Source organism: Salmo trutta, chromosome 35 (genome assembly GCF_901001165.1).
Source record: "Salmo trutta chromosome 35, fSalTru1.1, whole genome shotgun sequence".
In the NCBI taxonomy this organism is placed as follows: Eukaryota; Metazoa; Chordata; class Actinopteri; order Salmoniformes; family Salmonidae; genus Salmo; species Salmo trutta.
The window spans coordinates 8,746,264-8,770,976 of NC_042991.1; the positions used below are offsets into that span (position 1 = coordinate 8,746,264).

The 24,713-nt window shown below is 46.1% G+C and overlaps 1 protein-coding gene across 10 annotated transcripts in view; it reads left to right on the forward strand.

The window, feature by feature from the left end:
• The window catches only part of myt1la (myelin transcription factor 1-like, a), a 47,623-nt gene that overhangs the window by 6,064 nt on the left and 16,846 nt on the right, over positions 1-24,713 (forward strand). For all 10 annotated transcript variants that reach the window (XM_029733197.1, XM_029733196.1, XM_029733198.1 and 7 more), the window contains exons 2-9: positions 4,719-4,843; positions 5,112-5,166; positions 5,492-5,525; positions 7,001-7,063; positions 17,840-18,375; positions 20,236-21,378; positions 23,444-23,578; positions 24,221-24,311. In XM_029733197.1, the coding sequence (XP_029589057.1) occupies positions 5,112-5,166; positions 5,492-5,525; positions 7,001-7,063; positions 17,840-18,375; positions 20,236-21,378; positions 23,444-23,578; positions 24,221-24,311 (2,057 nt within the window). In that variant the 5' untranslated portion in view covers positions 4,719-4,843. The remainder of the gene's footprint in view (positions 1-4,718; positions 4,844-5,111; positions 5,167-5,491; positions 5,526-7,000; positions 7,064-17,839; positions 18,376-20,235; positions 21,379-23,443; positions 23,579-24,220; positions 24,312-24,713) is intronic.

The following is a 24,713-nucleotide window of genomic DNA, read 5'->3' on the forward strand; positions in this document are numbered from 1 at the left end:
TTTGGAATTACAAAATAGTCACACACGCACGAATGCACAGACACACACACACACACACACACACAGACACACACCGCCGGACGGGAGCGTAAAGATAATTATTAGTCGGCTCCGGGGTTTATTTCCAGACACTGCTTTGGAGCCTCCACAAAGCCGACTCAAAGCGTGAGTCATAGTGTGGGAGAGAGGTATTATTTATAACATTACAGCACACACACACACACACACACACACACGCGCGCATACAAACGTACACACACGCACACACACCTCAGACACACAGCATTGGGATTACTTCACAGTGGACTAAACAGACTAAACAGGCATTAATGGTAGAAGCAGATAGAAGTAGATGGATGGAAGCTCCTGTATTTGAGTCCGGCGTAGGCTTCAGGCTCTATGAGTCAGCAAAACAGCCTCTCTCAGTCCGCTCATTAGGCTTAATGTGTTACTGAAACAAGCACCTATCAATGTCACCGTAATTCATTACATATACGGTCATGGTGCATGACCGTAATCACACAATTGCCTTGATTTGGTACAGTGTATCTTTGGGTTTGGTACAGTAACGTAGCTTACATTCGAGTATTTCTGATCAAACACAGAGTCCATCCACGAGGGGGAAGGAATCTGTAACTGTCAGTCATTGCAGAAATGTCATGATCTAGCCTACTGTTCTTGTCTGAATGTGAAGATGGTGAACCTCAGTCCTGGCGCGTGATAATTAAGAGACGGGGCTTCTCCACAGGACACGGTGGATTGATTGCAACTGGTCCCTTCTTTAAGTGTGTGTTTGTGTACGTGCGTGCGTGCGTGCTTGAGCGTGTCTCTGGAGTGACCAAGAGGTAGGGTCTCACACCTAAAACTGGTTTAAGCCCTTCCTCTATCCCAATGGTGGATGCAGTTTTCCTGCAGTTTTTTTCCCGTGGGACTAAAACCCATTATTAACTAGTTCCCATGCTTTCAAAATAACGGATTGATTCTGTCCTCTGAACCGGTTCCAACCCCTGTGCCCAAAGGCGTCTGCCGAAATCCCGGGGACCTGGACAAACGTCTAACAGGGCAATGGATCTGGAGTGACCTGGCTGTGATTGAAGTGATACATTCCACAGGCTCACCCTATCTGGGCCGATTCCTATTGGCTGATGACACCGTGATTAATGTACATTCGGTGCAAACGGTGGTCCTCTGTAGCTCATTTGGTAGAGCCTGGCGCTGGCAACGTGTTCGATTCAGCCCGGTGGCTACCGCCTGGCCAACAGCTATTTCTCTGCAAACACCCTCCTACACACACACACACACACACACACACACACACACACACACACACACACACACACACACACACACACACACACACACACACACACACACAGTGAATCATGAAGCCTTCTCTGGTATATACTACACGGTTGTCAAGGATCATTAGGAAGCATTCAAATGCATCTCTCCATGGCTAGCCGGAAACACACCAGACACACACACCCACCCCGCTCTCACACACAGTACACACACACGTACAGAGGCAATTAGAGTACTCTCCTTCCTCTTCATGATTGAAGGGAGGAACCGACCAAAGCCTGGAGGAGCCCATAGGGGAGAACACCTGTCCCCCACCTTGTTCCCCTCTGGAGACTACCCCTGTGGAATATTAATGGCCATTCAATGAAACCTCTATCTTTTATGCTGACTGTAAGAACATATACTGTGTTGAACATCACAAAAGGTGCTGTATGCAAGCCGAGAAGAGATGACTCGGTACAGCGCATGAGTGACTGAGTATCGTGAGACGATTGTCTCATGACATCAGATAGTCCAGGGCTCCAGGTAGACTTTCTGAAGTGGTGACACCAAAAGGACCGCCCAAGGAGAGAGAGCGACTCCTTCCATTGACACCACAACAAACGGCTGGATTTTTTTTTTTACATTACAAAAATGTTGGGTAGTGTTTTAAACAGGATGCTCCACACGCCTTCGGGCAATGCCATTTCCATAGCCAAATCATTAGTTCGTTAAGTACCCTAGCAGAATATGGTAATAACCTGAGCGTGACGGCTAAGACTTGAAGCTACAATATCAAACCCCAATGAGTCACACAGGAAGATTCCTGCAATCTACAGTACCACACGACTTGGGGCGGCATAGTCATACAGCATAGCTTCTGGAGGGAAGCAGAACGGATCCACTGCTTTTGGATCCAACACCCCCCACCCCCCCTCCAATCAAACACCCACACACCCAGCCCCCAGGGCTGATAGGCAGGAAGGAAGGGAGAGGGGAGGAGGAGAGTGGAAGCACATCCCAAACTCATGCAGCTATGGTGGCACTTAGATGAATGGATTCTGACATCACCGCTGTCTGGGACGGGTCATTGATCAGCTGGAGTGGACTCTGGCGAGAGAGAGAGAGAGAGAGAGAGAGAGAGAGAGAGAGAGAGAGAGAGAGAGAGAGAGAGAGAGAGAGAGAGAAAGAGAAAATGAAAGAGAGACTGAAAGAGAGGAGACGGAACAAAAAGCAAAATGAAGAGCACAAGAGATACTGGAAGAGGGAAAGAGGAGAGAGAGTTGAGTGGAGAGAAAAAAAGACAGAGGAAAGGGATAGAAGAAAGGAGAGAAGCCAGGAGAGATACACTCTCTGCAATGGAAGTTGTTCAAGGAAGAGTTCTGTTATATTTGCTTGAAAAAGACTGAGAAACACCCAGAGAATCTCCTCTCTTTATTGAAATGTGAAAGCCTATCTGGTTCAGTATAAACAGATCTATGCGAGTGTTACTTCTGTCTGCCAGCGTTTGGGAACTATTTTCAGACGGCAAACATGGCCTCTCTCAAACTGTAGCCTGCCTTCTCTTCAAAGCAAACAGTACTGTGCAATACCTAGAGCCCAGAATGTGTGTGTGTGTGTGTATGTGTGTGTGTGCGCATCTTTGTGTCTGTATGTGTGTGAAGCGCGTGTGTGTGCTCATGTTCTTAAATGCACGCGTGTGTGTATGTGCATGCGTGTCCGCGTGTGTGTGCGCGCTTCTGTTCATGTTGTGTATCCAAGTTCTAGTCCGGGTCTAGAGATGTGTACGTCCCACTCATTGAGGTATAAAAGAACCACAGACTGCGTCCAAGATGTCCGACCATTGTTTCCAAGGTGATCAACTCACGTTTCACATACTCTGACTACATCCGGGTTGCATCCGGTGTACACGGCCCAGCTTCACATGCACACTAGCACCAATTGCGCACAGGGAGCAGCTCGTGCAGCGACGACGTCACCCCCCCCCCCCAAAAAAAAACATGGCAGACATTGGATGAATATAAAATGTTAACATCTCCGGGTGTGAAGTGATGAAACCCCCCCCCAAAAAAATCGTCCTCGGTTGCAACTATTTGAATATTTCAATGGGTGTTTTGCGCACAAAGCTGACGACTAAAGAGTCTTATTAGGAATTATGGGGCTTTCTATTGGAGTTTTTTTTTTCTGGGCCGGGTGTTAGTTAAACTCATCGGAGCAATGCTGTAGGTTTAGTCGAAAGCGTGCTTCCAGACTGGAACCACCGGGCCCCCATTGGTCCCACTTATGCAGGGAGCACTGCATCATGTGATATGAGAGAGACAGAGGGCCGGGATGGAATACTAAGCAGAGCTTCCTCTCCTCTCTCAACCTATACTACCAGAGTTGATTCCTATAGGACAGTTGGAGCCTGTGTGCTTTCATTCTCCAAAGTGAGGTTGAGGTGAGAGCTCGGAGCTAGGGATGTCTCAATGGAAAAGTGATAGAAAGCATTCAATTCTGAACAGGAATGAGCTGAAGGGAATTTGTGCCGTTCTGTGTCGGAGGTGCAGCAGTCAGTGTTCCGTACACAAAGGCAGTGTATCACGCTCACACTCTTGTGCTGTTGGCCTACACACGGACGTAGAGACACACGCGTGTGCGTGAACATACACACAAACACACACACACAAACACACACACACACGTTCACAGCCCACATCCTAACAGGATTTCAGGTTCAGTGTGAGATCGTCATGTGAGGTTGCAGACAGATGAGCAAAGGTGAGAGAGCTGAACACTCGATAGGGGAGAGAGTGAGAGACAGAGAGAGAGCGAAAGAGAGAGAGAGAGAGAGAGAGAGAGACTCCATTTGCTGCTGCGTTTCTCCATTCAGCCATTCAGAATCAAGCTTACAGGCAAGTCCACACTGTGGTGAAAAGTAATACCGGTCAAGGATATTTGTGGACGTTCAGACTTTCTCAGCTCGGTAACAAACAGAAAGAAAGAAACAGAGACAAAGCGCTAGATATTATAATAACTCTCTGGTTGCTTGGTGGATGCACTAAATTGTTTATCTTTGTTTTGGAACATATTTGTCTCCTGCTGTGCACCAGGGGACTTAGTCAAAACACAGGAATGGAACCAAAGAGGTTAGAATGAGGACGCTGCCGTTCATAAGTCTTGTTCACAGATTGGAATCGACCAGGTTAGTTTGGTACCGTAACAGTGGCTACTTCACTGCTTCACTAACTCTCGTATCGTCACGGTCTTGGCATAAGGACACAATAACTGGTAGAACTCTGCTTCGTCACCAAATCTCCACGAGTGTTGACAACCAACCAAGACAACAGAACGGCGCCAACCGCTAACCTTGACCCGCTTTCTGCTTACCACCGCTAATGCGATCGTTTTCATACCACGAAGCGTGTGATATCCTTGTTCTTTTATTGTCTTTGCAGATCATGACTTTGGAGGGGGAGTTTTGAAGTGCCGCTGTTGAGGAAGCCCAACCACTTGCACTCTGAGGAGGCGGAGGCGTGCGTTTGAACCAAGGTGTTGCCCCACCCAACCCAGCTGATACCAGGTAACACGGTGGATGTACTGTAGATGCTTGACTCGGTTGTATTTGCTCCTTGTCGGTGGGAAACACTCAGAAGATTGATTTTGCAGGCTATTCTCAACTGCGCAGAGAAACCCTATGCAGCTCGATGAAATAACGCAACAGAAGTTCTGCGCCTAGAAGTACCATCTGTATTACGGTGTACGTGTTGCTGCATACAGCCCGTGCCTTTATCATCAGAGAAACAGAATCACAACTAATGGCCCGCTTCCCAACCCTTTCTCTAAACCAGATGGAGGTGGACGCGGTTGAGAAGCGCCATCGGACGCGTTCCAGAGGGGTGCGAGGTACGCTACGGTAACAGTAAAGTGTGTCTGTCACTCTAAACGGCCCCCTCCCTCTCTGTCAGCCACCTAGGCTCATATGTTTGGGGACATCAAGTGGGGACATCAAGTCAAAGTGACTGTATATACTCAGTGTAAAAGGAATCGGATATGCTGTCGACTGTACTGAAATGGCTGAATGCCATATTCCAATGAGGAGAAATGCATGATGGATCCTGTAGTTTCCGTTTGTCCTAATTTGCCATTATTTACTGCTATTGTTATGTATGTTGTATATAGGCTGGACAGTACATCTAACTGTATCTGATTTGTCAATCTCTCTCTCTAGTTCCGGTGGAGACGGCAGCACAGGAGTTATTCAGGTCGGTGCATCTTTCATTCCTGTGGGCTTTACTTAGCCTGAGCGCCAGTCTGTTTCTGCCCTCTTGCCAATTCCTTATTGAATTGTCATGCCATGTGTTTGGCTTGACAACGACAGCAATGGAGTTGGCAAGAGCACAAACCGATCCGGGACCAGGCTTTACTGACACTCTGAGTGGTCAACGGTTGTATGTCCTAATATGGACACCGTATTCACGTCACAGCCACATTGACTTGAGGCCCAACGTTGTATAATAAACAGCCACTGCTGCCGGCGTCTTTACAGTCTCGCTCTAATCATTTCCTCGGCTGTAAAATTTGGACAAGGATCAAGCGTTTAGTTAATAATTACTTTTCTGCCGTCATTGAACAGATTCTAAATGATTGATTATTTGCCTAGAAATGTTCATTGCCGCTGTAGAATAAACCAATGTTCTATTGGGGAAAACAAGCATTATAATGCACTCTGTAATCGTAATAGTGTTTTCTGTCTGGCCAGTGGCCTGAACAGTCTATATCGCTAAATAGCCTTCTCCCTCTTGATGGCATTTCTCAGTGTAGACCCCCTAATCCCTAATCTCTCCCCGCCAGTTCCCTGGCTGAAGGGAGAGAGCACACACACACACACACACACACACACACACACACAGACAGACACACACAAGCATATACACTCACAAGCATGCACACACATCCACAGACAAATGCATGAACGCACATACACACCTTCCCCTCTAAGGACAAATAGGTTTTTCATCAGTCGATCGATCCATGTTCAGGGCCAGAGCTGCAGACGTCAATAATGCCAATATTAGCGGTCGATGAACACTCCTGCCGTTCACAGACTCATTTATGAGGCTGCTCACCTTGGGGAGTGAAAGCTGCCGTTCTGTTCTACCTAGCGCAGTCCCGCTCTTTTCACTGTGGTTGGTGCGTGACGGACATCCGCCGCTACGGCGTCCATATTCGGAAGTCGTCAGTTGTCAGGCAAACTCCTAATATGGACAATGTACACCACAGATGGCTGTAATCTAGCTGATGGGATGGTAGTGAGATTGGGCCGCGGCTGAACGGGCCAATGGAAACTTCTAGTTCCTATAGGTGTTCCAAAGGACGTTCGACGCAATGTTCCTTCAGAGGGGCACTTTACCTTTGGCAGCCACAGCTGTCTAAAAGAAGCCCAAGGCGGACGGGCTGCTATGAAATATGCAGTGAAGTGAGTCACCGCCTGGCCTGAAGGCTGCTGGCTGTGTGTTCTCACTACATGAATAATACAGAGCTGCTCTGGTCCAGTGCATTGCCCTGGATTGTGTGTTATGTCATGCACACATGTGTTGAGTCCTATCTGTGTGTGAGGGAATGGGTGTTGTGTCCGTGGGGGGTGAGGAGGAGGGGGGTGAGGCGGGGGTGGGGTTGTGCATGCCTGTCGTGCCACGCAGTGTGTTGACTCCTATGTCTCTCCCTTCTGTGTCTATAGCTGCCCTACTCCAGGATGTGATGGAAGTGGACATGTCAGTGGCAAATACGCCAGACACCGAAGGTAAAAGATCCTTCTTCACTCCCCAAATCAGCTGCGCTTTTCCTCCCCACTCACTCACTCACTCACTCACTCACTCACTCACTCACTCACTCACTCACTCACTCACTCACTCACTCACTCACTCACAGCTATCGTGGACCAATCAAGCTCTTCAGTTCCAGGTCATTGTTCCTGCACCAAAAACAAACCTGCAATTGCAATCACTGGCTGTGAAAAGTTGATTGCAAAATGTGTCAGTGTATCTGAGGTCTGTGTTGGATTGATGAGGGTTGATTATGGTTGATTATGGTTGCGCAACACCTATTCTTTCTTTGATTTGCTGTGGTGATTCAGCCTCAGCCAGCCCGGCCAGCCAGAGATTTGCAGGAAATGTACGTGTTCATTCAGACAGTACAATATATAGAGAGAGACTAGTGCTATCTTCCATAGTTAGATAGATCGAGAGAAAAAAAACAAGGTCGTTTTGTACTTCAAGAGCTGTGGACCTAACCTTTTTGTTGTAATCTTGGATGTTATCAAGGCTTTGTTTACCCGTTTACAGTTCGTTATCTCTTCAAGTTCACCCGAATACTTCCACATTTCATGTCAATGATCAAATGACAAATTGATGTTAAATAATATAATATCTGCTATTTAGCAGCTGCTTTTATCAAAAGCAACTTACAGTCATACGTGCAAACATTCTGTGTACAGATGGTCCCGGGAATCGAACCCAATATCCTGGTGTTGCAAGCACCATGCTTTACCAGCCAAGCTACAGAGGACCACCCAAGAAACTACCCAAGAAAGGTGGTGATAGCAAATGTAATTGTCTTGACAGCTGACCTGTCACCAGATCTTCCTAGAGTCCTCCTCCACTCAGGGCATGTTTAAACAAAAGCCTCTCCACTTGATGCTATTTACTCCTCAGACGTAGGCTAGAGAGATTGATGCCTGTGTCTTCAGTGTCACCTCATCGAGGCATCCCCCTGAACCAGCGGGCTGGAATTACATTTGGTGCCACAGACGAATGACACCTGCATCAGACCTCTCCCTCTCCCAAAGACCCAGGGTGATGATTTACCCACAAATAGAGGGGCATGCTGGGAGGAAAGCTGAGAGGGAGAGGTCTGTGTGGGTAGGTGTGTGTGTGTGTGTGGGGGGGGGGGGGGGGGGGGGGGGTACATGTGCGTACGGGCGTGTGTGTTGTTAAGGCTCAGGGAGGAGGGTGTTCGATCCTGGGGCGGCCCTGTTTAAAATAATAACAGTTGATTGGTTAGTTTTGGCAGTTGGTTGTTCGGAGTTCCAGCGCTGATGATAGGTTTACAGTAGCCTACAACTGTACAGTGACTTTACACTGATAGAAAACCTGACTAATGTGGTTATGCTGTCTCTTCCAGTTTCAACTACGTAGACACGTGCACAAGAGATGCAAAGATATTTTGTCTTCACTACACTGTGCTACTAGCCTAAGCTCTGCTGTCATATTCCATCTCTCCTGTCCCCCTTTCCCCCATGTCTGTTAGGAAGGTAACCAAAGTCACCCAGATGTAGTGACATACAGTGCCTGAAAGTATTCAGACCCCTTGACTTTTGCCACGTTTTGTTACGTTACAGCCTTATTCTAAAATTGATTAAATAGCTTTTTTTCCTCATCAATCTACACACAATACCCCATGATGACAAATCCAAAACAGGTCTTTGCAAATGTATAAAAAATGTATTAAAAATAAAAAACGGAAATAAGTCATTTAAGTATTACATTTACAAATACAGGCACGCCTCTGGAGTTCGTCCCATTCTTCTCTGCAGATCCTCTCAAGCTCTGTCAGGTTGGGGCGGCAGGTAGCCTAGTGGTTAGAGCGTTAGAGTGTTGGACTAGTAACCGAAAGGTTGCAAGATTGAATCCCTGAGCTGACAAGGTAAAAATCTGTTGTTCTGCCCCTGAACAAGGCAGTTAACCCACTGTTCCTAGGCCATCATTGAAAATAAGAATGTATTCTTAACTTGCCTAGTTAAATACAAAAGGTTGGAAGAGGAGTGTTGCCGCACAACTATTTTCAGGTTTCTCCAGAGATGTTCGATTGGGTTCAAGTCCAGGCTCTGGCTGGGCCACTCAAGGACATTCACTTGTCCTGAAGCCACTCCTGCGTTGTCTTGGCTGTGTGCTTAGAGTCGTTGTCCTGCTGGAAGGTTTAACCTTTGCCCCAGTCTGAGGTCCTGAGCGCTCTGGAGCAGGTTTTCATCAAGGATCTCTCTGTACTTTGCTCCTTTCATCTTTCCTTCAAACCTGACTAGTCTCCCAGTCCCTGCCTCTGAAAAACATCCCCACAGCATGATGCTGCCACCACCATGCTTCACCGTAGGGATGGTGCCAGGTTTCCTCCAGACGTGATGCTATGCATTCAGGCCAAATAGTTCAATCTTGGTTTCATCAGACCAGAGAATCTTGTTTCTCATGGTCTGAGAGTCTTTAGGTGCCTTTTGGCAAACTCCAAGTGGGCTGTCATGTGCCTTTCACTGAGGAGTGACTTCCGTCTGGCCCCTCTACCATAAAGGCTTGGTTGATGGAGTGCTACAGAGATGGTTGTCCTTCAGGAAGGCTCTCCCATCTCCACAGAGGAACTCTGGAGCTCTGTCAGAGTGACCATCGGGATCTTGATCACCTCCCTGACCAAGGCCCTTCTCCCCTGATTGCTCAGTTTGGCTGGGCGGCCAGCTCTAGGAAGAGTCTTGGTGGTTCCAAACTTCATTAATTTAAGAATGATGGAGGCCACTGAGTTCTTGGGGACCTTCAATGCTGCAGACAGGTTTTGGTACCCTTCCCCAGATCTGTGCCTCGACACAATCCTGTCTCGGAGCACTATGGACAATTCCTTCGACCTCTTGGCTTGGTTTTTTATCTGACATGCACTGTCAACTGTCGGACCTTATATAGACAGGCGTGTGCTTTTTCAAATCTTGTCCAATCAGTTGAATTTACCCCAGGTGGCTCCAATCAAGTTGTGGAAACATCTCAAGGATGATCAATGGAAACAGGACGCACCTGAGCTCAATTTCGAGTCTCATTGCAAAGGGTCGGAATACTTATGTAAATAAGGTATTTCTGTTTTTTATTTTTAATACATTTGCAACCATTTCTGAAAACTTGTTTTCGCTTTGTCATTATGGGGTATTGTGTGTAGATCGCTATTTAAAAAAAAATCTATTTCAGAATAAGGCTGTAACGTAACAAAATGTGGAAACAGTCAAGGGGTCTGAATACTTTCCGAAAGCACTGTAATGTGATTCATTTGAAACCCGGCAGTATAGTGTGAAAGCTGTGGAGGAAGAGGTAAAGCCGTGGAGGGAGACGGCTGTGTCTGAGTGTAGTAATGAGAATCACTGTCGCCCACACATGCGCATGTATGCTTGTACTCACTCACGTTCACGCACACACTGGGAAGACGATGCTAGCTATTTAAGAGTCTGGCGCCATTAGAGCAACCTCAAACAGGGTCTACTGTTTGTCTGCTACAGCCCTGCTCTGTGAAGTAATACATGAGACAGAAAGAGAGAGAGAGGGGTTGGAGGACAGATGAATGGAGGGAGGGAAGGAGCGAGATAGAGAGGAGGGTGGGATAAGGAAGGAGAGAGAGAGAGAGAGAGAGAGAGAGAGAGAGAGAGAGAGAGAGAGAGAGAGAGAGAGAGAGAGAGAGAGATACAGAGAGAGCGAGAGAGAGAGAGAGCGAGAGAGAGAGAGAGAGAGAGAGGATGGTTGGTAGAGCATGGTGTTTGCAACGCCAGGGTTGTGGGTTCGATTCCCACGGGGGGCCAAGTACGAAGAAAAAAAAAATGTATGAAATGAAAATGAAATGTATGCATTCACTACTGTAAGTCGCTCTGGATAAGAGCGTCTGCTAAATGACTAAAATGTAAATGTAAAAAATGGGAGAGAGAGAGAGAGAGAGAGAGAGAGAGAGAGAGAGAGGGCAACAAAAACAGTGGGAGAGAAATAGAGAAGTAGGCCGGCTGAGGCATCACACATGCCTACATTTCCACTGATCATATCAGATGTGTGCAGTTGAGGTTCTAAAGTACTTTCTCCTATGTGACAGTGTGTGGCTCAGATGTCAGACAAACCATTGGTATGCTGGGTAACGGCCCTGGTCTCAGAGGGTTTGGATCCAGTTCTGCATCACAGGGCTGTGTCATTTCTGGTTCACTGCAGCAAGTCACTGCACTGACTAGTCACATGTGTTCTGATTCGATTCCCAAAATGGGGAAGCAGTGAAGATAGGTGTGGAACCAGCCAAAGGGACATGAAGGGAAGAGATGGCTTCTGCCTGTTAAATATTAAGGATTAATCCTTCACCTTCGCTCTGGTTGGCTCTCCTCCCTACAGTCTTGCTGCATCGCAGCACACAATAGGACAGGTTCGAGAGAGAGAGAGAGAGAGAGAGAGAGATGAGAGAAAGAGCAACAAAGACAGTGAGAGAGAAATAGAGAAATAGGGCGGCTGAAACGCCTACATTTCCACGGATAATATCAGCTGTGCAGTGGACGTTCTACAGTAGTTGATGTGTTACACTTATATTCATTATAAAGAAAAAAGTACGAAAATGTATACTACTGTAAATCACTCTGAATAAGAGTTTCTGCTAAATGACTAAAATGTGAAAATGTAATACACAAATCTGTGCATAGATGAATCTAGAAATAATCACAGGCTACACATCTAATCAAGGTGTAAATTAAAGCCAGTTTTTGTGTTATATGTCGACATCGGTGCATACAATATTCTCTCTGTTAAATATTTCTGATTTGGCGTGTTATCGTTTTATTGTACGTCTATTCCATCGCTCATAAATTCTGAGAACATAAAGTCTTAATATTGGGTCTACAAGTGAAATACTTCCATCGTAAATCCACTGGTTGGTAGTGAGCTGATGGGGGTCTATGGTGAGCAGCTTTTGTGCGGGTGGGACTGCCACGTCTAGAGCTGGCGCTCAGTAATTGCCTAGGCTTTATGCAGATGAGGTTGAGTGCAATCTCTCACTCCCTCTCCCTCCCTCACCCTCTCTCTCACACTGACTCTCTCTCTCTCTCTCTCTCTCTCTCGCTCTTTCGCTCTCTCTCACTCACAACCCACCTCACTCCCACTCTCTCTATGTCTCTCTCTCTTTCTCTCTCTCTCTCTCTCTCTCTCTCTCCACCTCCCTCCCTCCCCCTGGTTGATGTATGACTCGTATGGACTGAGCCTGCGAGTGGTATAATTCAGGTCCTGACAGGTAGCACTCACTAAAACGCTGGGAAGGGAGCCAAGAGCTGGTAGCAGGCGAGGCGAGGCGAGGGGGGGCATAGTGCTGCAGAATGGCCTCTCAATGTGGAAAGTGAGGACAGCCTGCCTAGGCATTGAGACAGAGTCACTCCACACACCTAGCATTTGCGTTGCCTTTTGTGAGAGCTACTTGCAACAGGCTTTTATTCCATCCAAGCTGTTGTCTTTTCTCACTTAGAGATCGTGGCCGGGTGTACGTTGGGTTGTTTTCCTCCGATTAAAATAAATTGGGTGTAATTACGTTTTTTGTTGTTATATTATTTAATACCATGGAAACATGCGTCCGATCCTGAAACCAATCATGTTTAATTCTTAGTGATGATAACGTCTTTTCATTTATTAGAGAAAATAACGATATATGATCTATACTTGGCATCTAGGTTTCTTACTTATGGGTTGCACATGGGGAGGGGAATGCTATAGTATATGAGGATATGGGGAGGGGAATGCTATAGTATTATGATAGTTGAAAAACTGTAGTGTTTTTGTGGACATTGCTGTAGTATTTACTGTATTGTTTTTGTGGACTGTAGTATACTGTAGTATTTACTGTAGTATTCTTCAGTATACTAAAACAGTCTATAGTAAGTAGATGGGCCTTGAAGAATCATATTCTTGTTTAGCTAACCACCAGATGGGCCTTGAAGGATCATATTCTTGTTTAGCTAACCAACAGATGGGCCTTGAACTGTGTGGGAGACTCATGTCATTTTGTCTTCAACTCTCAAGTTTCAGGTTGTATTAGTCGTATGTATGGTATACACCGTCCAACAAAATGCCTACTTGCAGGTTCCTTCTCAACAATGCAACAACAATAAAAACGAATAAACATTTTAGCATAAGTATAATACAGAAAGGCACAATTTATAGTCCAATGTTTACACATGTTTTGTGGAAGTGGGGATTGGGAGGCAAGTCTTTTTTGCTACACAGTATGTTAATCTGAGGGTCTGCGGGGTTTGTTTGTAGTCTATTTCTGTTTACGGATTCATCCATACCTGTTTTCAACTGTGAATCTCATCCAGAAGTCTTTTTATGATTTATGAACTAGTGTGCTTTTTTTCTTCTGTGAAGCACTATACTGCCTCTTCACACAACACTATGACATGAGGTTCTCCTCCATCCTCCTCAATCTCCTCTGTTGCTACGATGACAAAGATAACATTTATACTGGTCGCCTGTATGTGTCTGTGTTTATATGTGTGCGTGTGTTTCTATCTGTGTGTGTGTGTGTGTGTGTGTGTCTATGTGTGTGTGTGTGTGTGTGTGTGTGTGTGTGTGTGTGTGGGTGTGTGTGTGTGTGTGTGTGTGTCTATGTGTGTCTATGTGTGTGTCTGTGTGTGTTTGTGTGTGTGTGTGTTTGTGTGTCTATGTGTGTATGAGGACTTTTTTGCATCAGCGATGGGTGTTGTAGGTTGGCTGATGACATTGGTCTGATGGATGTTCTTGTTCAGACACATCAGAGGACCTGAGCTGAGGAGGACTCAGTCTGACCATATTATATTGACATTATTTTGACAAGATATTTGAGTGGCCGCTCTAACAATGGAATACATGTCGTCAAAGATTGAAGGCAGGCGGGAGGAGGCGAGATCAGGTGGGACCATTCTTTTTATTTATTTATTTTTCTTTTTTACCCAATTTTTCTCCCCAATTTCAATCTTGTCTCATCGCTGCAACTCCCCAACGGGCTCGGGAAGCATCCTACAAAACATGACCCACCAAAACCGCACTTCTTAACACCCGCCCGCTTAACCCGGAAGCCAGCTGCACCAATGTGTTGGAGGAAACACTGTTCAACTGATGACCAAAGTCATTCTAACCAATGAGAGAGCAGGTACACGCGTGAACGACAGGCACAATTCCAATATAAAGTCATTTTTTTCAAAGTTGCCGAAATGCCAAGTGCATCCACTTATATCAGTGCTTAACAACCTAACCATTACGAAACTTCTATTCGATCAAATAAGCCTCATATAGCAAATTAACGATTACATTTTGGGTCACCAAATTTGACACTATCATTTACCTCCGTACAAAAATTCCTCATTTCGTGGTCTTATTTTTTGTGGACAGATTTTGGGCGGAGTACACCCTCTTGCCTCATCTCTTCCTCTCAGTCCTGACTCAAGATTTTACTAGTACTTCCTGGATCCATTATTCTTAGCCATACCATTGCAGCAATGTAGTCAATGCTGACTGGACATGTATTCAAGGCCTTCATCTGCTTCTTATCTGTCCATATATTCAAAATAGTAAATCAGCAGCTAATATAAAACACGTATTCAAAAGAAATACGCAGACCAATCAAGCACGGTTGTCAGATACTCTTATTGCTGACATTCCATAACATTCATTATTTGTCTTCAGGAAGTGTAGTCAATCACTGCAGCCTGTTGGTTGTTGTCTGTACGTGTTAGATAGCCAGAGAATCTCCATCACAGTGTTCTATAGACATATATTGTGTGTTGCCTATGCAGTAGGGAGGAACTGAGGGCGCCTGCGCTGCAGTGTGACATCCAGAGCCCTCCAGAATGCAGAATACCAGCTCTGCTTTTGTTATGCTTTTGGGGAGGGAGAAAGGGTGAGAGGGAGGGGAAGAAGAGGAGAGAGGGCGATGTCTGTCAGACTCAGAATCACTGCTTTCTCTCCCTCTCCCTCTCTCTCCTTCTCTCTCTCTCTTCCGCGCTGTCAGTCTGCTCGGATGGCAAATTCCACTCCTGAGGGGGAGATCACCATGGTGACAGCGCTGTGCCACACATGCCTGTGGATGCTGCTGCAGTATAGGGCACAGAGAGCAGGGCGCTCCTATGGCAACTCATATACAACGAGCGCCGCACGCCGCTCTCGCCCACACACCCCTGTGGTGCCATGAGCTGTTATGGCAATGTGCAGCTAGTGAACAGTGTTTATGATGGGATGGAAACCGCCGGAACATGCCTTTGGTAGCCCGACCAATTAAAGGAGTCAGGTAACGTTGCAACAATTCAGAAATTCAGTTGAGACTATAAACTTATACAGCACCAATCCCATAGACATTTTTGAAATTGTTAGCTAAAAAAGAGATTTCTGTATTTCCTACTTTGACAGAGCTAGATTTGATATGCCTCGATATAGGCTACTGATGACAGAAGCTCCAGAAAAGGTTCAGGTTCTAAAAGGCTCTAACTTGATGATTTTCTTCAGGCATCAGAGGACTAAACCAGAGGATTTGTTCTACAGGAGATTTCTCTGAGGGAAGTTATTATTATCTCCCCAGCACTGAAAGCCGTATAGACATCTCTTATACCTCCCTCCCTCCCTCCCTCCCTCCCTCCACATAATTACAGCACAATCCCTCTCCAACATGTCTGCAGTGTTCCCTTATTCAAATGTGGCTTAATTACCTGTGGAATTTTAATTGGTGTGGCCTGCCTGTGGGAGACAGTGAGGTGTCCAAGGTCATACTGAGCCGAGCATGCACACACACACACGCACACACATGTATGCACAAGTACGCTTGCAAGCAAACACACACACACACACACACACACACACACACACACACACACCCGTGCACACACAAACACACACAAACACACACACACACACACACACACACACACACACTGAGACAGACGACAGTCTGCACCCACAAGCTGTTTGCCTAACAGCTATAAGATAAATAATATTGGTTAACCCAGAACCAAAGTCTTGCGTAATTGGTCAGATGCTCGATTAAGTTCTGGGTCCATACATGTTAGTTGAAGAGATGGAACGAGGATCGGAAGCAGAACAAAGAGCTCCACCCTCTCTCTTTGCAAGTTACAGACAAGTCTATGGGCCAAATGTCCCCTCCTCTTTCCCACATTTGGAAAGATGCTAACACCTGCAAAACAGGGATTTGTCCAAGGCACCGGAACTAATGCTGTTGGTAATCTCCCGCATCCCGTTGTATCATGACAGATCTAAGGTACCATTTATGTCTACGTGGTCTGTCCACAAGAGATCATAGGATAAAAGGAAGAGAGGAAGAGAGGGATCATACGAGGAGAAGACACCAGGGCAAAATAAATGTCAGATGAATGCAAATGAAAATGGATCCCTCTCTGACCCCAGCCTGTGCTCTCCCTGCACATACTTGGCACCTTCTTTTTGTTCTTGTTCTCTAGTCTGTACAGTTGAATCGACGATAACAAATGGATCTACCAGTTGTGCGTGTGATACGTTGTGTGTGGCGGCGGTTATATGTGTGTACCCTAACTGTTGTGTGTAATTCAAAATGGAGCAGAGATGGAGAGGCCCATTAGCTGGGAATGCGTTGTTGTTGTGCCGATTGCCGGTGGTCCTTCAGTCTGACCGAGACTGACGCTTTGCACACATTAGGGCAGGCTAGGCCAGATCCGTTGGCTGAGTGAGAGGGCGGATAAACGGGGGTAAAAAGAGTAGAAATGTGGGCCATTTCACAGCCCGATGACTCCTAACCAAGCATGTGAGCTGCATGCCAGACTGTGAGGAAAATATACAGGACGGATGGGCCTCTACACAGTATAACCGGCGTTCATAGTCAAGTTTTATGTTTTGATACACATACAGTAGAAAAACATTGGACAATGCATGATTGTTTGACTGGAAATTATCTATATAAGAGTCAATGACAATACATTTGTAATCTCACTATGTCTGACCAAGTGTAATTGTTATATCTGTATTGTTATATCTGTATTGTATATCTGTATTGTATATCTGTATTATTTCAGGTGTGGTCCTGCTTTTCTAGCCTAGAATCCACACTGAACATCGCTCTGTTTTACTATTGTTTCACTTCAACAATAATGAAACATATGATATTGAGTGTGGATTCCAGGCTACTGCTTCTAGTCTACATTCACACAAAGAACTGTGGCATATCATCACTGTCTACTATAGTCTCATTCATAAAGAACACCAACCTTCTACTCTCCCTTCCTCAATACAAATAAGCCCTTTCATATGGAAATAGAGTAATTGATTCCCCAAAACCCACATTAAAACCGTGTATAATTGCAATCGCTGTTTTGGAGCAATTAAAGTGGAATTTCTCAACAGCTAATGATTATTATGGGATTTGTGTAATTGAGGGCTGGTTGAATAAGCTTTTGGTTTGGAGTCTTCGAAACTAAGTGTTCTGGCTTTCCGCAATGCAGTGGCTTTTGGGAATTTAAGTGAAGTAGAGCATGCGTGTTCCCAAAATTACGGTGTGTAAAATTGGTTTGGAAATATGTATTTCCGTTCTTGTTTAGTTGACATTATGCAATGATTGACGTCATCACAATGCTATTGCACTGTAATATGAAATAGAAATCATGTAATTTACCTTGTGCCAGATTGCCAATATACTGCATCACGGTATCTAGACATCTCTACATTTCTAGTTATCGATATATCTCTAGATATAGAACACTTACCTTACTAAGACCATTGAACAAATCTCTATTCCTCTCATGTCTTGTGTATAGTGTCTATGGCTGCCCCCTGGCCAAGAAGAGGAAGACACAGGAGAAACAGCCTATGGAGCCTTCCCCCAAGAGGAGGCCCTACTTAACCCCTACCGACCCAGAGGTGAACCCTGCTGCCATCTTCCCCTGCTATGAGCCTGAACCCATGGACGAGGGAGAGGAGAAGGAGCAAGGGGAGGTAGACGGGGAGATTCAGGAGGAAGGAGAAGAGGAGGAAGGGGAGGAGGGGGAAGAGGTAGAAGAGGAAGGATTTTCTGAGGATAACGGGGAGCTAGGTGAGGAAGAGGAGGAAGGAGAAGAGGCAGATGAGGAGGAAGAGGAAGTGGAGATGGAGGTAGTAGGGCCAGTGGAGGTGGAACAGGTGGAGGAAGGGATAGAGGAAGATGAGGAAGCAGATGATGGGGATGATGAAGAGCAAGAGGAAGGGGAGGAGCAAGAGGAAGAGGAACTGGAGGATGAGGGTGACGAAGATGAACATGAGGAGGAAGAGGAGGAGGAGGAGGAGGAAGAAGAGGTCCAGAGTCACCATGAGCCAGGTGAGTTCATATTTCCAATGTTTGTTTTCTGGGGAAATAAGAGGGGGTAATAGTATTGGGTGGAGCTGAGAGTTGTTTGCTACACTAATAAGCTGCCACTAGAAATTACATCCCTGAGTCTAGGATATACTTCTTATCAAAGCGATGCACCTTTGATGTGGCCAGTGGGAGCCATACCTAATCATGGAGAGATGGAGGCATAATATCCCAGAGAGAATTGAGTTGTTGAAATGGGACTGTCGGGGTGGAGGGAGAGAGGCAAGATGGTCAATCTGGGAACATGTGGCCAATAGGGTCCTCAGGAGGAGAGGGGGGTGTAGTAAGAGGTTCTCTACCTTCAGTGTACCAGATGCGCCTGCTCTCCCTCCATAAGCCCTCTCCCTCGCTCTCTCTGCGTGTCCTCAATCGTTTCTGACAGTGCCTTCAAGAGCAATGGAGAGAGGAGCTCTCTGAGTTATTTAACTCCCCTTCCCCTCTCCCCTCCCACACACCCCCGTCTCAGCGGACGTGTCACATGTGCTCAGTCTCTCCCCCCCCTGTCTCCCCCATCCTCCCATGGAAATGGCTTCTCCCGAGGATATTTTGGGCTCCCGAATCAGAACACCTCATACGTCTCTCTCATTCCCTCCCGCTGTCTCGTTTGCCGCTGTCCCTAAAATCAACACTGAAACGTATTAGGTGAGGGTGTTACATGGTTCTCAGAAGCTCTGGATTATATGTTTTGTGAAGAATGGAAGAATTAGAAAGCATTTGGTTCATTAGTCATACTATATACTTTGGATTTATTTGAGGGATTTTATACAGGCAATGACTGGCCAAATATATGATTTACAACCAGGGCTCTAAAGTGCGACCAGTTTAGTATAAAAAATATTTTGCTATATGACCTGCGGTTTTAGTTTGGGAGCACCAGGCCCTCCCAGAATTCTCTCTCTCTCTATATATATATATATATATATATTGTTTTTTTTAATGATAAGGCTTCCCCGTACTATGGTTTCCTGAGCGCAGATTCGCTAGCGTCATACTTGCACAATTTCTACAGCGAAAACGGCTTGTTTCTAGTCCAAACAGTTCAAAGGATCTGACCCATATTACTGCCGCAACATCTTTTCTTTCTGTCAAGGATTGGGGGCCTGCATTTTACACTCATACACCATGTCGCGAGCGTTCAAAAACTATTCGCGGGTCGTTAACCATTTGTTTTACACCTTGTTCGGTCATGTTTTGTTTTGTTTTTTTGTTTTTTTTTAGAACCCTGTCTACAACATCAAAGTATTAAAGGGGCAATCAGCAGTTGAAACAATAACAAAGGTTCCTCCCTGACACTGTTTCAGTAAAAAGCTGAGGGATGGGGCTGGTGTAATGTAACCCCTCTCAAATGCAGAGCTAAGGATGCAAGGACTGAACATCCATGATATCAAAATTATAGTTTTAACCATGTTTTAAGATTACACGGTGTTTGTTTACATTTACTTTGTTTACAATCATTGGAGTAAAACAAGGTTATATTTTGGATTCTGATGGTGTAAGGCAGTTGAACTAAGCTCATGAGGCATTTTCTAAGTTATATTAAAACATAAGTCCAAAAATGGACGTAGCAACTGCAGATTGTCCCTTAAAGCTCTCTAACATAATCAATTCAATGTGATCATTAATATCCAAACCAATATACATTAATACATTGAGGCCATTTAAGGGCTTAGTAGTCAGTAAAAATCACATAACTGGCATAAATGTTTTTGAAAAATGTTGAATATTATATTCATATCCCAAAGAATTAAACTATGATGGGCTAGTTCTTCATCTACCCAACTATAGTAAGGGCTGAAAGGTCTATCCTTCCTTTCCTGACCACAGAGAACCGGCACAAAAATGGCGGACAATCAAAGCATCACCCTACGGGACAGAAGGATAACATCAACAACAGTGCCCCTGGCCCTAACGTCGGCCCTAATGGTGAAGAGTATGAAAACTATGATGAGCTGGTGGCCAAGTCCCTTCTCAACCTGGGGAAGATCGCAGAGGACGCCGCCTACCAGGCCATGACCGAGTCAGAGATGAACAGCAACTCCTCCAACAGTGCCGGCGAGGACGATGATGATGAGGATGAAGATGAAGAGGGTAACGAGCGCGGCGGGGGCAGGAAGGGCAAGCTGAGCGTGGATCTGGACAGCGACGTGGTCAGGGAGACGGTGGATTCACTCAAGCTGTTGGCGCAGGGCCACGGCGCTGTGCTCCCCGACGACAGCTACCCAGAAGGCACCGGTTTGGAGGATGGTAGGCATCCCAATGGGCGACCCCACCACCATGGCGTCAGGGGTCAGGCTGAGGAGAGCGAGGAGGAGGTGTGCCTCAGCAGTCTGGAGTGTCTGAGGAACCAGTGCTTCGACCTGGCCCGCAAGCTGAGCGAGACGTCGCCTTCCGACCGCCTTGGACACCCCGGCCTGCAACACCACCAGGCCCATCAGAACCACCACCCTAACCAGTCCCACCACCACCTGCAGCATCAAACCGGCCACCACCACCACCAGGCTCAGCACCAGCCTCCGGCTCAGGCCCACCACCTGCCCAGGTACGAGAGCTGCCAGGAGGGCCAGCAGCCAGACGAGCGTGGGTCCCTGGAGCGCAGCTACTCGGACATGGTCAACCTGATGAAGCTGGAGGAGCAGCTGAGCCCGGCCTCCAGGGGGGGCTACTCGGCCAGCTGCCACCAGGATGGGGACGAGGACACCACGTCGGTGGCCTCGGACCGCTCGGACGAGGCCTTCGACATGACCAAAGGCAACCTGTCCCTGCTGGAGAAGGCCATCGCCATGGAGTCAGAGCGAGCCAAGGTCATGAGGGACCGCATGGCCTCGGAGGGACATCATATGGTGGCCCGAAGGGACAATCATCATCACCACCACCACGGCGAGCACAGCCCCAGACAGAGCAGTGGGGCGGAGGAGCGCAAGTCCAGAATGCACCACGATGGGTCAAAGAGAGCATACTACCCTAAAGGTAACCACTCCCTGAAAATCTCAACACACCCATTCACGACATGTCAGCTAGTATCCTCACCCTGTTGTGTACAGTATTGATGATCCACACAGTGCTAACTGCATTTCGGTCAAACTGGACCGCCTCTATATTTAATTAACACTCAAAGGCTAACAGGCCCTGGTCTACTGATAGTGTTTCAACAGGCACCAAAAGGCCCCACAGTAACAGACTTACGTAACATCAAGCAGTATAACTGACGTCTTATTTTGCCCATGAATCTAATAACATTGGACGTTTGCTTGACCCCTGCCCAGTAGTTCAGCTCCTCGCTGGGAGTAGACGGACACATTTCCCCTGGCTGGTCTCAGCGCTGCATATCGCAGGGGCAGCAGCAGCATTGACTGCAAGCTTATGTTGTTAAATAGGCCGGCATGCTAACATCAGAGGCTTGGCTTGTCAGGCATGAGTAATGGCAATCTGCAAGGCCCGTTAGGACAGCAAATCTCATCGGCGGGATTCCATCCACGGCCTATTTCTTTTAAATCCACTCTGATACACACCCCCACCGCCTGTGGGAGTGAGTCGTCCCGTCTCTGTGTGTGCATTTATTAACCCATAGAAAGCATCAAAGCAGATCAGTGGGGAGCATTTCAGACAGGGTCATTACGTTAGCATCGGGGAGGGGGGTGGCGGTGCCACATGGCGTTCATGATTGTTGGATTGTGATGCTGTGTTTTGAGTGACATTCCAATGGACACAGTGGATGTTGAACTAAAAGTGAAATACTGCAGATACTGGTCTGCTCTAGTTGAACCAAAGGTGACATTTCAGTAGTTGAAATCCAAAGCCATTTGAAGTCATTTCTCTAGACAATTCTGCCCATTGTTCTAAGTCTCCATCAGTAGCCACAGACCGTTGAATGGCACGATTCAAATCATGCAAACACAATTCAAATGACTATTAATAAGGACCACCCATCGTCGGTTATCACAGATATGTACTGTAATGGTATGTAATTATTTCCATTAGCACAGGAAGCTAGTGTGGGGAATTCTCAAGGAATAGGATTAGTATGCATAATTTCAGTCTCGAGAACATATAGCTGGCTATACTATGTGTATAAGGCTCTGGTAGGACCCTACAGATCTGTCGACATGCTATTTGTTTTTTCCAAAGGCCATAATAACATTATAAAAATCTATCCTCAATGAATCCTTTTAAATTCAAAGTCTTCACCATCAAAGGAAGGGACTATGGCCTTTTTTTCTAATGTTGCCATGGGGTCGGGTCTACTGATTAGTATTTCAGAATAAAAACATTTTGGGAGAATGCTCATACACACAGTCTGTGCTCAACGTGGTTGGGTTTGTGCCTTGTCCTTGGGGGCACCATTGACGATTGGTGGAGATGGGGGCGATAGCGAGCTCCAGATATACATACGGGAGAACTGCTGATAAGCCAGTTTCACACAGGCTTAGTCATTCTGTGTTATCGCCACAGCGAGTGTACATTTTTTATGAAATATGAAATTGCATTTCTGGGGTGTTGGGATTGAACAATTGCACCAATTTTCCTATGTGAGAGTGTGGGGGGGGGGGGCTTGCAATTACATGTTAAACAGGTGAGAGTAGTCTGCACTCTTAGAAAAAAAGGTTTTCAAAGGGTTCTTCGGCTGTCTTCCAGGTAGAACCCTTTTTGGTTCCTGGTAGAACCCGTTTGGGTTCCATGTAGAACCCTCTGTGGAAAGGGTTCTACATGGAACCCAAAGGGATCTACCTGGAACCAAAAAGGGTTATTTAAGGGTTGTCCTATGGGGACAGCCGAAGAACCCTTTTAGGTTCTAGATAGCACCTTTTTTTCCAAGTGTTTGCTTCTTACCACCTCCTAACTACTAGGGCCAATTTGGGGGGATAATACTGTTAAAAACCGATATGAATTTATCACACTCTAAATGCAGTAAATTAAACAACAGTGTAATGGGTCATTCCATTATTAGAGGTGACATACTGTAGTACCCTGGATGCAATGCTCACCTAGATAGTGAGATGACTTTTTAAACCCCCAATATTGTTCTTCTTGGTAGATTCTGCAAGGGGGGACAAGAAGGAGAGTAAGTGTCCGACCCCGGGCTGCGATGGGACAGGCCACGTCACAGGTCTCTACCCCCACCACAGGAGCCTGTCAGGCTGCCCCCACAAGGACAGGGTGCCACCAGAGAGTAAGTCCCATTGAAAACGTCTTACGTCCTGCTTGGGGAGATTGGATTGAGCATTGCCCTCCCATCGCCTGCATTTTTCAGTTGGATCTCATTTTCTGTTGAGTTTCTGGGTAACTCTTTTCCAAGAATTGCCCTTCAATGGTTCTTGTGTTGGGTTGACACATGAGGTCGTCTTCCGATCAGCATGGGGCCGCGCTCACTTTCTTTACTTTCACCCTGCTTGATCACTGCTCATGCCTGCATGCAAAGTAATGTCTCCTCCATAGATCAGATACCTAATGGCATGCACATCACTTTGTGAGACTACTTATGTTGACCAGACGTACCTCTAATTCTGCTTCAGTAAAGGACATAACGCACTGTGTAACATTAATTAGTACAGCTAACGTCTGCCTAGATACCGTTTTCAATCTGGTTGGTCTATCAAGATTCTGCCGAATGACGAACTACATGCCCGACTACCTCTGAATGCCGCTTGATTGAACCCATTCTTTTTCTGCTGCCTGCATGAGCATCAACGTTACCTTTTAACAGTGCATGCCACTTTCTCTGCTCACGACCTAATAATAGTTGAACAATAACCACTGACTCTGGGTGCTCCTAACCCCTTGCTGTCTCTCACCTCTCCCCGTCTGTCCTAAGTTCTTGCAATGTATGAAAATGTTCTAAAGTGCCCTACTCCTGGCTGCTCGGGGCGTGGCCATGTCAATAGCAACAGGAACTCCCACCGCAGGTGAGTGGCTGGCAACTAGACAGAGCATGCACTGGGAGAGAAAATAAGAAATAAAATAGTGGAATCAATGTATAGTCTGATAGAACATAATAATAAAAATGGTATCTCTATCCAAGATCTAAGAAAGACAAAAAAGGGTTCAAAACTGGTATATGTGGGGGTGCCATAGGAGTCTAGGTACGGTGTGTCTCAGGGTCAGGAATCTATTGTCAGCAGGTACAGTACCTTCAGTATTCACACCCCTTGACGTTTTACACATTTTGTTGTGTTACAGCCTGAATTGAGACTTTGTGTCACTGATCTAGACACAATACCCCATAATGTCAAAGTGTAATTATTTTATTTGTATTTTTTTACTAATCAATTAGAAATGAAAAGCCTAAATAAGTATAGGAGGAAAAA